The sequence below is a fragment of the Benincasa hispida genome, chromosome 8 (genome assembly GCF_009727055.1).
Source record: "Benincasa hispida cultivar B227 chromosome 8, ASM972705v1, whole genome shotgun sequence".
NCBI lineage: Eukaryota > Viridiplantae > Streptophyta > Magnoliopsida > Cucurbitales > Cucurbitaceae > Benincasa > Benincasa hispida.
The window spans coordinates 56657410-56671775 of record NC_052356.1 but is presented as its reverse complement, the minus strand read 5'-3'; the positions used below and the strand labels follow the sequence as shown (position 1 = coordinate 56671775).

At 38.3% G+C, this 14366-nt stretch overlaps 1 protein-coding gene across 1 annotated transcript; it reads right to left on the bottom strand.

The window, feature by feature from the left end:
* Positions 1-12407: 12407 nt before the first annotated feature.
* LOC120084147 lies at positions 12408-13460 on the bottom strand. The gene is made up of 2 exons (XM_039040047.1): positions 13116-13460; positions 12408-12482 (listed from the first exon to the last, which is right to left on the bottom strand). The coding sequence occupies exons 1-2, from the start codon at positions 13458-13460 to the stop codon at positions 12408-12410; spliced, it is 420 nt and encodes a 139-aa protein (XP_038895975.1).
* Positions 13461-14366: the final 906 nt, after the last annotated feature.

The window sequence follows — 14366 nt, the reverse complement described above, 5'->3', positions numbered from 1 at the left end:
TCTTAAGATTTAAGTTGACTCTAGTATATACAAAAGAGATAGAAGTATATTTTTTATCATTGAAATCATACTTGGCAAAGAAACAACGTGCGGTAAACTACTAAAGTTATCTACTTGTGATATGATTGTGGTAATCAAGGAGGATGCGGTGATAAAACTTTGAAAAGTAGTATGCAATGTGATAGCGCAAAATTTGAAATAAAGATAAGGAAGAGTACATCCCTAAATTTAGCGCTGTCGTCCGCATTGTGCATTGATGCATCCATCCTTGCGGTGATCTTTGCTCATGTGGATTGCGGTGATGGAATGAGATTATTTGCTTCTTCGCAATCCTGTGCCTTAATCGTTGTAAGCAGACAAAGAGAGGGTCAACTGATTTTAAAACAAAACAACAAGTTTTTTTTTTTTTTTTTAGATATAAGTGAAATACTGATAATAGTAAAATGACGAAGAGTTAAATGTTCAAGGCACCGGACCAACGCGATTTTAATTTTCCCGTGAAGAGTCGCAATCTCGAATTGAAGAGTAAGACCTTTTGCCCGATTTGGAGGTGTCTAGAGCATATGCGTTTATCATGCCAGCGGTTGGTGTGCTCTTTTTAAATCTTCGCATTCTCATATACGTTGACTCTCTATTCTTCTAGCTCGACCAGTTGCAGTTTTCGCGCTTCCCCTTCTTTCTTCAAATCAAAATTCATTTTCTTGATCGCCCACAATGCTTTATACTCTAGCTCCAAAGGAAAATGACACGCCTTGCCAAATACCAACGCATAGGGGGACATACCTATAGGTGTTTTAAATGCGGTCCGGTATGCCCACAACGCATCATCAAGCTTCATTGCCCTATCCTTCCACGAAGGTTTTACTACCTTCTCAAGTATCAATTTAATTTCACGATTGGACACTTCAACCTGGCCATTTGTTTGCAGATGGTATGCGGTGGCCACCTTATGGAGGATATTGTACTTGTGCAGCAGCTCCTTTATATTGTTGTTGACAAAGTGTGATCCTTCATCACTTATGATGGCACGGGGAATGCCAAAACGAGTGAAAATATTTTTCTTGAGAAACTGGGAGACTACAGCCGTATCACTTGCAGCGCATGCAATTTCCTCTACCCACTTGGAAACGTAATCAACAGCCAATAAGATATAATGCTTGCCATGCAAAGTAGGGAATGGTCCCATGATATCAATCCCCAGACGTCAAATAATTCCAGTTCCAAGATAGTGTTCATTGGCATTGTGTTTTTCCATGAAATGCTACCAGTGCGTTGACACCAATCGCATTTCATTGCGTAGTCAACAACATCCTTAAATAATGAAGGTCAAAAGAATCCACTTTGCAAAACTTTGGCTGTAGTACGTTGTCCTCCAAAGTGCCCTCCATATGGCGAATCGTGGCACTGTGACAATATGCGTTGTTGAGCAGCATTTGGTACACATAATCGAATGATTTGGTCTGCACCTCTTTTATACAGATTCGACTTATCCCAATAATAATGCTTGCATTCATGCTTGAGCTTCTTCTATTGATGGTATGTGTAATTTGTAGGAAATTGTTCACAAACCAAATAATTAACGATGTCCGTATACCAGGGCAATTCTTCTATGTGAAACAGCTGCTCGTCCGAAAACACGACACTCACTTCAGATTCATTGTGGTCAACCTTGGGATTTTCCAGTCTGAACAAGTGATCCATAACTTGATTCTCTGTCCCCTTCCTATTAATTATCTTGGTATCAAATTCTTGAAGGAGGAGAACCCATCTGATCAACCTCGGCTTTGTGTCCTTCTTTATCATCAAATATTTGATTATCGAGTGATAAGTGTGAATGAGTACCTTGGTTCCCAATAGATATGCCCAGAATTTTTCCAACGCAAAAGTCATAGCTAGGAGTTCTTTTTCAGTGGTGTTATAATTAATTTGAGTAGGGTTCAGAGTTTTACTCGCATATGTGATGGGTTGCAAAATAGTTTTCTTCTTTTGCGCAAATGCGGCTCCCATCGCATACCTGCTTGCGTCGCACATGATTTCGAATGGTACTGTCCAATCCGGCGTAATCAAGACGGGCACGATAATCAGCGCATCTTTTAAAACTTGGAATGCGTTGAGGCAATTGTTGTCAAATTCAAACTTTCTATCCGCCTCTAACAACGAACTCAGTTGTCGTGCAATCTTAGAAAAGTCTTTAACAAATCGTCTTTAGAATCCAGCATGCCCCAAGAAGCTTCACATAGCCTTCATGCTGGTTGGAGGTGGAAGCTTTTCAATTGCGTCGATCTTTGCTTTGTCCACCTCCAACCCTTCTCGGGAGACCTTGTGTCCCAACACTATACCCTATTTCACCATGAAGTGACATTTTTCCCAGTTGAGCACCAGGTTCGTCTCTTCACATCTTTTCAGAAATTTTTCCAAATTGGCCAGGCAGACTTCATAAATGTTCCCATAAACAGAGAAGTCATCCATAAATATTTCCACCGAGTCTTCAAGAAAATCGAAAAAGATCGCCATCATGCGCATCTGAAACGTGCTCGATGCATTACAGAGACCAAATGGCATGCGGCGAAAAGCGAATGTCCCATATGGGCAGGTGAATGTGGTCTTGTCTTGGTCTTCAGGAGCTATCATGATTTGATTGTACCCGACATATTCGTCCAAGAAGTTGTAAAAATCATTCCCTGCTAATTTGTCTAGCATTTGATTAATGAATGGCAGAAGGAAGTGATCTTTCTTTGTGACCACATTCAACTTGCGGTAGTCCATACATATGCGCCATCCAGTGATGGTTCTTTACGGTATTAATTCATTGTTCTCATTGAGGACTACCGTCATTCTGCCCTTCTTCGACACACATTGCACGGGGCTGACCCACGTGCTATCTGCAATGGGATAGATATGCCCACATCTAGCCACTTGATAATCTCCTTTTTGATGACCTTCTTCATCGCAGGGTTAAGTCTGCGTTGATTTTCAATAGTTGTTTTATGGTCGTCCTCAAGACGAATGTGGTGCACGTAGTACGCGGGGCTAATTCCTCTGATGTCAGCGAGCATCCAGCCAATTGCTCGCTCATGTTTCTTGAGAATGCTCATCAACGCATTCTCTTGATCTGCGTTGAGCACAGAGGAAATTATCACTGGTAGCTTCTCATTCTGCTCCAGAAATGCGTACGTCAAATTTGTTGGTAGGGTCTTTAGTTCAAGTGTTGGTGGTTCCACGAGGGAAGGTTGTGTTGTTTTTCTTTCTTCTTTTGGCTCTTTCTCTTACGTTGCGATCGTTCCTTCTTCTTTGTTTGTTTTTGCTACGATCGCATTGCAGGCAGCTACGAATGCGTTGGCATCCTCTTCTTCACATTCTTCATCAGACTTTTCTTCTTCAATCAAATTTAGGTCATCGTCAGAATCTTGTAGATCTTTCTTATCCGGGAATTTATGACACGAATTATATTAAATTTGAGCTTCTATCCGTTTATGCTCAAAGTGATTTCTCCTTTGTGCACATCAATTTGAGCACGACCCGTTGATAGGAAAGGTCGCCCAAGAATGATGGGCAGATCTTTGTTGGCCTCATAATCTAGAATGATGATGTCAGCTGGCAAAATAAATTTATCAATTGTGATCAGCACATCCTTCACCTTACCTTTTGGATGAACCAGAGATCTGTTTGCTAATTGGAGAGTCACTGATGTGGGCACAAGTTGCCCCATATTTAATTGTCTAAAAATTGACAGCAACATCAAATTTATGCTGGCCCCCAAGTCACACAGGGCTTGCCCAATATAGAGTCCTCCTATGGAGCAAGGAATCGTGAAGCTCTCAGAATCGCTCATCTTCAGTGAGATTATGGATTAGAAACCTTGCATTAATGCCACCGTGGAAAATTTTCCAGTGCCTCTTTTCTTAGTTACCATGTCCTTTAGAAACTTGGCATAGGCAGGATTTTCCTCAATCGCTTCACTGAAAGGAATGTTAACATGTAATTACTTTAACATAGATAAGAAGCGTTGGTACTGTATCTCTTCGTTTTTCTTCTTTTTTAGCCTATGAGAGAAAGGTGGTAACTGGACTTTCAAGGTTCCCGTTTCATTTGACTTTGAGGTCGATGCAACCTCAGATTCCACTGCTTCATTCTCTCTTTCTTCGTCTTGCATTACCGCAATCTCGGGCTCAGTTGCAATGGAAGTTGTTCTACTCTGATCATTCTTTTCTCCCTCCACAGTCTTTCCACCGCGCAATGTCATAACCTAACATTGCTCCTTACCTAATCCCCCTGGGTTGCGTGGAAGCTCGGTTGAACTTGGCAACACCCCTTGCGGTCGACTCTTTAGCTCATTCGCAATCTGGCTCATTTGCAATTCAAGGTTGCGGATGGGCGTAGCCTGACTTTGAAGCACTGTCTCGTTTTTCTCTATATATTGCTTCAATAGGCTCTCTAGAGAAGAATATTGCGTTGGTTGTTGTGAGCTACTTGCTTGGTTGCTCTGTTGACCGTTGTTGCATTGGAAAAATCCATGTGGCCCTTCTTTTTGCGCCACAGATTGAAAGTTTTGTTGTTGATTCTTCCAAGAAAAATTGGGGTTGTTTCTCCACTCGGGGTTGTAAGTGTTTGGAAAGGGATTATTCTTTACAAAATATACAGACTGTGGATTTTGCGAGCAATCTTCCATCGCATGCCCATCACCGCAAGTCGCACACCTTTTGGTGTTTTGAATTATTGCGTTAATTTTCCCACCTTGCGGTGTTGGGCTACTGATCGCCATTCTTTGAATCAAATTCATCATTGCGATCATTTGGTTTTGTAACGAAACAATGGCATCGTTATTTGCGTTGAAATCTTTGAGTCTCAATCTCTGGTCACTCTTCCTTCAGTCTTCATGGTTCTTGGAGATGTGATCCAGAATATTCTTCGCCTCCTCATAAGTTTTGTCAAGTAGACCATCAGCGGCTGCCGCATTGGTAGAGGTCTGTATGTGTTCAAGAAGATACCTATGCTTCGGGGAAGGAGTGAATTCCATCTTGTGTAGCTGAGTTCCCAACTCCCAAATCAGACGAATTCCTAAAATGGTAGGTTTGAATCGGCGACCTAACCACAAATGAAAGGATTGCCCTCAATGGTAGGAGTTCCCAACTCATTCAGGATTGAGGTCATGTTACCTATGGTCATCCTAATGAAGTGAAGTCTCTGTCATGAACGGTGATATACAATGAGACGTTAGCGCTTCGTGATCAGGTCTTATACAAACTCTTTGTATAAAACGCTCTCGCTCGCATGTCCCCAACACAAATGATCGGGATCAGACCATCTGTGACAAGTCACAACACTTGTGGCTATTCCACAAAGTGGGCCACATCCGTAGCATTACCGGAATAAGGTTAAGGTTTCCCTCCTTTATCTATATACTACAGACCATTTTGGTTATCACTCAAGACATGATCCACTTGTATGTCACCACATACATGCCTAAGACACATACAGATAACCAGGGATTTTATGTTTATTGGTTTGTGGTAAAGCAAATAAAACAAGTAAATGAGCAAAATACAAGATGTGAAGTAAATATCATATATTAACAACACAAGTGTTCGTACATACTGTTTACAAACTATAGAACACGAGACTTTAGGGCATCAACCCCAATAGAGCCAACCCTCAACTATGCAAATCTAAGGGCAATCCCGAATAAACAAGAGTTCGTAGTTAACTCAGGATTAAGATCGAGTTACCTAGGGCATCTAGATGAAATACTCAGCCTTAAACAGTAAACAACGTTATAAAGTAAGAGTGACTTATTTCTTGGTCCTGATCTTATGCAAACTCATTGCATAGGACGCCCCACTCCTCATGTCATAACATGCACGAATTAGGATCACATTGTATGTAGCACTTTACAACTCTTTGTAACAACTATAGAGTAGGCCGTATCCAATGGTGTTACCAGAATAAGGTACCCAACCTCATTCATGTACTATAGATCATTTTGACTATTTTCTCGAACTAGATCCACTCTTATGTCTCCACATAAAGTTCAAGTACTCATACAATAGTCATGGGTCTTAGTTTATTGGATTTAGGCTTTCACACATCTCAGAGATCAATAACAAGTATATTGATAATAGAAAATGTTTATTGTTTTACAAACTGCGAGTTTTTAGGACATAAAACCCAACAATACTCCCACTTGAACTAAAACTCCCGTGGATCAATATATACAAATATATACAATGTTGAGTTACATGGAGAGAATAAAAAGTACAAATACAATAAACTATGGTATTATAATACCCATAAATTCTCCCACTTGCCTTAGTGATACAAAACTCGTAGACCTAGTCCTACCCGGTGACACTCGAAGACTTTAGTCGAGAGGGCCTTCGTAAATGGATCATCTAAGTTGTCTTGGGAAGCGATTTGAGTGACAATGAAGTCTCCTCTGTGTACAATCTCCCTTATGAGATGGTACTTCCGTTCGATATGCTTTCCCCTTTTATGGCTTTGTGGTTCCTTTGAATTTGCAACTGTTCCACTGTTGTCACAATAGAGAGTGCCAGGCAAGTGCATGTTAGGAACTACTTCCAAATCTGTCCGGAACTTTCTGAGCCATACTGCTTCTTTTGTTGCTTTTCTTGCAACTACATACTCAGCTTCCATTGTGAAGTCCGCAACACAACTCTGCTTGATGCTCCTTCACACAACTGCTCCTCCGTTCAGAGTGAATACTGACCCCAAAGTTGATTTCCTCGAATCAATATCAGTCTAAAAGTCAAAATCAGTGTATTCAGTAAGGATCAGATCCTTTGACCATACACGAGCATATAATCTCTCGTTCTTCGAAGATACTCTAGAATGTTTTTAACAGCAGTCTAATGGTCATGACCAGGATTGGACTAAAATCTGCTGTCAATTCCTACAGCATAGCATATATCAGGAATGGAATTCGATTCATCTCCTCAACTTCTTGAGGTGTCTTAGGACTCTGTTCCTTGGACAGGTGAATTCCATGCCTGAAAGGTAAAGATCCTTTCTTGGAATTTTGCATTTAATACCTAGACAACATCTTGTCTATATAAGATGCTTGAGATAAAGCTAATGTTCTGTTCTTGCGATTTCGAACTATTGGGATTCCAAGAACATACTGTGCTTCTCCCAAATCTTTTATTTGGAATTGTGAAGCAAGCCATCTCTTAACGCCAACTAGATATTCTACCTCATTCTCTATGAGTAGAATATCATCAACATACAACACCAGAAAAGTGACAATTTTCTTATAGACATAGGGTTCATCAATATTTTGTTCAAAGCCATAAGATTTGATCGCAACATCAAATCTCATATTCTAGGATCTAGAAGCTTGTTTTAATCCATAAATGGATCGATTAAGCTTGCAAACCTTTTGCTCTTGACCTTGCTATATAAACCCTTCTGGTTGAGACATATAGATACTCTCTTCAAGATAGCCATTCAGAAAAGCTGTCTTGACATCCATTTGGCATATTTCATAATCATAAAATGTGGCTATGGAGAAGAGTATTCTAATAGACTTTATCATGGCAACTAGAGAGAAGGTTTCTTCAAAATCTAACCCCTCTCTTTGGGTAAACCCTTTTGCCACTAATCTAGCTTTGTAGGTCTGTACCTTATCAGCTTGGTCTCGTTTTCTCTTGTAGATCCATTTGCAATCGATGGGTTTTACCCCTTCCAGTTGATGTACAAGATCCCAGACAGAATTGAAATACATAGATTCCATTTCAAGGTCCATGGCTTTAATCCATTGGTCTTTGTCCACATCGTTCATTGCTTGATCAAAAGACAATGGATCCTGTAAACCATCATTTGTTATGATGAGTTGAGTTTCAGTTAAACCCATGTACCGGTCAGGTTGTTGCACAACCCTTCCACTACGACGAGGCATTCTCAACTCTTGAGAAGGATGTGAAGTATCAGTTTCATCAAAAACTCTTGTTGACGGACCTGCTCTGTCAATAACTCTTGTTGATGCATTTGTCGTTTCTTTGGACATTTCTTCTATTACTAGCTTACTGCGAGATTGATGGTTCTTTATATAATCTTCCTCTAGGAAGGTTTCATTTTTCGATACTTTATCTTCTTGAAAATCATAAAAGAAACCACTTTTTTTTTTTTATCTTTTAGGTAGCCTACAAATAGACATACTTTTGAACAGTGTTCCAGCTTTTTAGGATTTTACACCAACACATGTGCTGGACAACCCCAAATCCTGGATAAATTTCTTTTACGTACCATCCAGAGCTCGTAAGGCATTTCAGAAATGCTTTTTGAGGGAACTTTGTTCAAAATATTCACCGCAGTCCCAACTGCATATCCCCAAAAAGAACTTGGTAACTGAGCGTAACTCATCATGGAACAAACCATGTCCAACAAGGTTTTGTTTCTCCTTTCTGTCACACCGTTCTGTTGAGGTGTGCCAGGGGCTGTGAGTTGAGACTGAATTCCATGTTCTATCAAATAGTTCTGGAATTCTAGGTCCATATACTCACCACCTCGATCTGATCGAAGTGTTTTAATCTTTTTACCTAATTGGTTTTCAACCTCAGCCTTATACTCTTTGAACTTTTCAAAAGTTTGAAACTTTTGGAGCATTAGGTAAACATGCCCATACCAGGAATAATCATCTATAAAACTGATGAAATATTCATACCATCCTCTTGCTCTAACATTTAGAGGTCGACAAAAGTCTGGGTGAATCGACAGTAGGTGTTCTTTGGCTCTAAGACCTTTTTCAGAAAAAGATCTTTTTGTCATTTTACCCTCAAGACAAGACTCACATGGTGGTAATGAACTATCTTCCAACTTATTTAGATGACTGTTCTTAACCAATCTCTCAATCCTATTAAGATTTATGTGACCCAGTCTCAAGTGCCAACGATAGGCATTTGGAGAAATCTTCCTCTTCTTATGAGTCCCAACAGTTTTAAACATCTCTATGTTCAACACAGCTTTGACCTCAGTTGGTTTTAACATGTACAAGTTATTTTCTAATTTTGCAGAGAAAATCTGTTTATTTCCCATTTTGATGAACAGTTCACCATTTTCGAAATAAACTTTATAATTTTGTTCTAGCAAACAGGAGACAGATATTAGATTCCTTTTCATAGAAGGAATATAATATACATTTTTCAAAGAAATGTACTTATCTCCTATAAATAACTTCATATCTCCCATTACCTTGGTTGAAACAATCTCCCCGGTCCCTACCTTAAAGATTGTTTCACCCTCTGTCAACTGTCTCCAGGAACTTGTTTCTGGTGAGATAGTACATACATGATTAGCAGCACCTGAATCAATTATTCAGATTTTTTCGTTTTCCACTAAACATGCTTCGATAACAAGTAAATCATATTTATCTTGTTGTTCGAATTCAGCATCCTCATCTACATAATTCATAATTTTAGATGAGTTAGGAGATAGAGGACAAACCTCTGTTAAAACTCTGTTGGTGTAATCAACCGCTAGTAATTTGTTTGTTGATTTGATTTTACTTTTAATAATATCGGGAGTGAGTATTCTAGATTTTGACATGTTGATAAAATTCAAACAAATTCTAATTAGCAAATTGTAACTTTTTTTAGCAAAAAGTAATAATGTACCCATAACCATTATTTATTTGCAACGATATTTTAGCGAGTCAGAATATGTGCTACCATGGGACAGTCAGATACTCCTTCACTAAAAGAAACAATTTATGAGATCAATAACAAGTATATTGATAATAGAAAAATGTTTATTATTTTACAAACTGCAAGTTTTTAGGACATAAAACTCAATACATAGTTAGCTCGGGATTAAGATCGAGTTACCTAGGTCATCTAAGCGAAATAGTTAGTCTTAAACAGTAAACAACGTTAAAAGGTAAGAGTGACTTATTTCTTGGTCCGATCTTATGCAAACTCATTGTATAGGACGCCCCCACTCCTCATGTCAATACATGAATGAATCTGGATCACTTTATTTGAAGTATCTTTACAACAACTTGTAACAACTATAGAGTAGGCCACATCCAATAGTGTTACCAAAATAAGCTATCCAACCTTAATCATGTACTATAGACTGTTTTGGCTATTTACTCAAACCTGATCCATCTTTATGTCTCTACATAAAGTTCAAGTATTCATATAATAGCCATGGATCTTAGTTTATTGGATTTAGTCTCTATGAATGCAATTAATAGATTCAATACCTTTATTGAAGATGAAGAAATGTTGAATAACATCTTTTATTGATAATAGAAGATGTTTAACTTTTACAAACTACAAGTTTTAGGACATAAAACCCAACAATTTGATGATTCTTAAATTTGTTTACAAAATAAAATAAAAACCAAACAAAGAAGAATATATAAAAGTTAGTATAGAAAAGATGATTGAATCAAATTAATGGAAAATCTTGGGATTAGTTTGCATGTTTTTTATTTTCTATCATTAGATACTAGTTAGTTCCTTCAATTATGTGAACCCCTCAACCTATTAGAAATTCTAATAGCCTAATTAGCAAATTTTGATAACAATCTAAATCAGCTCTAATTTGGTTTTAAACTTTTCCTTCTCAGCGACATACGAGTTAAAACTGAAAAGCATTAAGTAAAGAGTTCATTTGTCGAGACACACTACAAACCGGACAACCACATCTTATAGCATGATTTATTTGGGATAGATTATACTAGGGCATACATGAATTTGATTAGAAAAATTCTAGACCCTAAACGTGCAATCCTAATATGTGCAACTTAATCACTCAATTATGAACAGGCTAGAATGATTTTGCATGCAAGAAATTCAATGAATTAGTTTGTCAGAAAAATTCACCAAATTTCTATTATTAATTAATCAAATCCACCCAAAGGGTTCACAACACTTGAATAAATTAAATAGTAACTTCGAGAATTAAGGCATACAAACTATCCCAAGAAAATCACCTAGCCTCTAAAAGGAATATTGGCATTACAATGATCAAATGAATGAGTCGAGGCTGACTTTGATGATGATTGATCGAGGATTTGGCTTCAATGGCTATTAAAACTTAACTAAACTCTCAGAATTCACTCTATTGGAAGAAGAATGCGCTTGACGGCTGTAACTCACTTTTTCTCTACGTGCCCTCAATTGTTGAACACCAACGCCTCATTTATAGGTTGAGCGCATCGTCACAGTGCTGGGAAATAGCGTTGCAACGCTTGCTTGTGTCGCGTGATCATCAATTTTTCGTCATCTGTTGTAGCATTGCAACGCTTAAAGGGGGTGTTGCAACACTGAGTGCACTGCTTTACAGCATCGACGCAGTGCTGGTGATGATTTAAATCCGGAGCGTCACGACGCTTAAGGCAGCGTTGCAACGTTGCCCTACATTTGATGCTACTGCCTTCCATCATCGAGTGAGTGTTGGACCAAGGCTTGTGAAGAGCATTGCAACGCTGTGTGTTCTGCCAGATACTCAATACTCTCTACTTGCTACTCGATACTCATTGCTCCCTTCCTTGATGCTCAATACTTGTTTTCTTGGTGGAATTTAGCTCGATAGAACTCGATAGTTGAGGTAATTTGGCTGTCTTAACTCCTTTGAAGCCCCGATGCTTAAATCAACTACTAATTGCTTCAAATTAACCTTGTTTGGCTCCAAATCATCAATTCCACCTCATGATTGCTCAGTACCTACAAAATAGGAAAATAAACATGTAAAATTCGATAACGAGCCAGAATTAAGTTAGGAATGATAACTCTTTTTGAAAGCTAACAAACACCCTCAACTTAGTCGAGTAAGATCATAACACTCAGTCACAAAATTGATAAAGCATTCATTCACTCTATTCATCGAATTCTTTCTCTACTTTTAACAGTCTTAAGGGTCGCATCACATATCAAAATTAAACAATCACTCAATTGAGACTTGTTATAAAAGGTTATTTTTTTTTCAATCGATGCCATGTATGAATGAAACACTAAGACATGAAACTTTTTTTTAATTCGAAAAGTACCCGAAAAAGTGTTATCCTACTCTTAATTTATCTTCCCTTTAATCTGGCTCGATCATTAGCTCGAGACATACTGTTATTGCATATCAAAGAGCAATACTATCTAGAAGTGCCCAAAACTCATGCACACAAAACAAAAAAAAGACATCGGTTTTACCTAGAGGGCTAGCTTTCACACTCAACGGTCGAGAACCTATCACTCTTTTCTCGCGGTCCCTAATTGTAATTGGACACGGTGGAAGTAGCTCTTTTCACCTCTATCCATGCACACATATACACACTATTTTTTTTGTAGGCACACCGATTATGCCTCATTTTATATGCATTTTTTTCCCTCAAGAGAAAAGCAACTAGTATAATTCTCTCCTTTTTTTTTCTCACACACAAGGCTACTATTTTCTCACTATCTAGTCTTACTCTCAGGCACTAAAAGTTGCTCCCAAGCCAATAGGGGGCCTTTTGAGGTGACAATGAAAATCTGAGATAGATAATTCATTTCTAAGACTTTAAGAGACTTAAACAAAAAAATTTTCAACCTAGGTTCAATTTACATGGTTCTCATAAAAAATATTTATAAAAGGCTCAAAAATCGTGAAAATTACTCATTTTTAAGAACAAACAACCCATTGTTTACATCATCAAATTGTCATTGAAAGGAGATGGAAAACAGAGAAAACATTCAAGCATTTATCGTGACAGAAATTTGTAGATTTTCACAAAAAACTAGATCACCCGAAGCATGCTTCGCCCACCTCCAACTTAAAAGCCATGCATTGTCCTCAATATATAGTGATGCTCTAATTAAGGCTAAGGACAAAAAGAAAAAGGGGCAAGAGGGAACAGAAAAACTCCCCTAGATTTTTGGGCACAAGCATGAATGTTTGAAATCCTCCCTTCAAGAGCCAAAATTTTGATTCCTAAGGAAAAAAAATGAAGTTAGCCTCTCTATTATTAAAAACAAAACAAAACGAAGAAAGTAAAGAAAAGAAAGCTAAAGAAATTCAAAGTCCCAGTTGCCTTTAGGTAGTGCAACATTTAACGTCTTTTGCTCGGTGCCTGGTGATACGGGCTCAAGAGATAGATGGTGGAGTCAACAAAGTTTTGAGCAAACCATGTTGACTTCTCCTTCATTAAATATTTTAATGTGGTGCCTATTCACTTTGAACTCCTTTTCTGTCTCTAGACTTCTAATCTCCAATGCACCATAAGGAAACAAGTTAACAATCTCAAAGGGACCAAGCCATTTAGATTTTAGTTTATCAGGCATAAGTGATAGCCTTGGGTTGAAGAGCAACACTTTTTGTCCAACTCGAAATTCCTTCCTCAAGAGACCCTTATCATGTATTAATTTTGACTTTTCCTGGTACATTCTTGAGTTCTCATAGGCTTCCAAGCGTAGTTCCTCAAATTCCTGTAGTTCCAATAATCTCTCCTCACCAGCTTGGGCTAAGTTCATATTACATTTCTTAACAACCCAATATGCTCTATGCTCAATTTTGACTAGTAGATGACATGCCTTGCCATAGACAACCTTAAAGGGCGTTGTTCCAATAGAAGTTTTAAATGCAATTCGGTAGGCCCAAAAATCATCGCCAAGGCGTGAAAAACCTGAACCCTAATTAATTTAAGTAATGTGATGTCTTCTAATGAGCTAAATAATGCCATGTCTCAAGAAGGATAGAAGATAGAATGTATAATCAGCATTGAATAAGACCATGCCATCTAATGAGTAGTAGGCTAAAGTAATATTGTGAGTGAAGTTACAAAAGGAAATTTGCTAAATCCTAGCCCTTCATCACCAATAGTGGGCCAGGTGGCACAAAGAGTGTGCATGCTGGATTTTGAGTGGTAATATAAGCAAGAAGGTCAAATTCATTGGGTCGGTTTGGACAGACTACTTAGGCTATTTATGTAATTTCAGTGGCATTCGAAAGCTCTTTGTGTCTATTTTCTGTGGCTGGGTTGCTGGATGGAAACTCGCCAGAATAAGGCTAGAGGGGCAAAATAAAAACGAAGGGTTCATTTCTTGGGTGATTCTAGGCCATCAGTGAAGAATTAAAGCTCCAGGACGAATTATGAAGCGTTTTGAGCTAAAAATTTGAGGTTGAACTGGAAATTGTTGAACAAGCAGGCAGTTATTTGAATTGGAACCAATGATGAAGTTTTGAATCTCCAGATTAAAAGATGAGGAATTTTGAGCTGAAATTTTAACGTAATGTTGCTAACTTAATTCTAAACATGTTTGTAGAAGGAGGTTTCTTCAAAAAAGGGCTGGAATTTGAGTTATGAATTTTTGAAGTTGTAACAGAGGATTTGGGCATAAGCAGACAACTACTTAGGGAGATTAAACAGGCAACTCAAG

Excerpts from the sequence above, each read along its gene's own strand:
- LOC120084147 (XM_039040047.1), bottom strand. The coding sequence starts at position 13,460 with ATGAACTTAGCCCAAGCTGGTGAGGAGAGATTATTGGAACTACAGGAA. Across the intron at positions 12,483-13,115 it reads ATGAAGGAGAAGTCAACATG|ATTTTCATTGTCACCTCAAA; the intron begins GTTTGCTCAAAA and ends TATCTATCTCAG.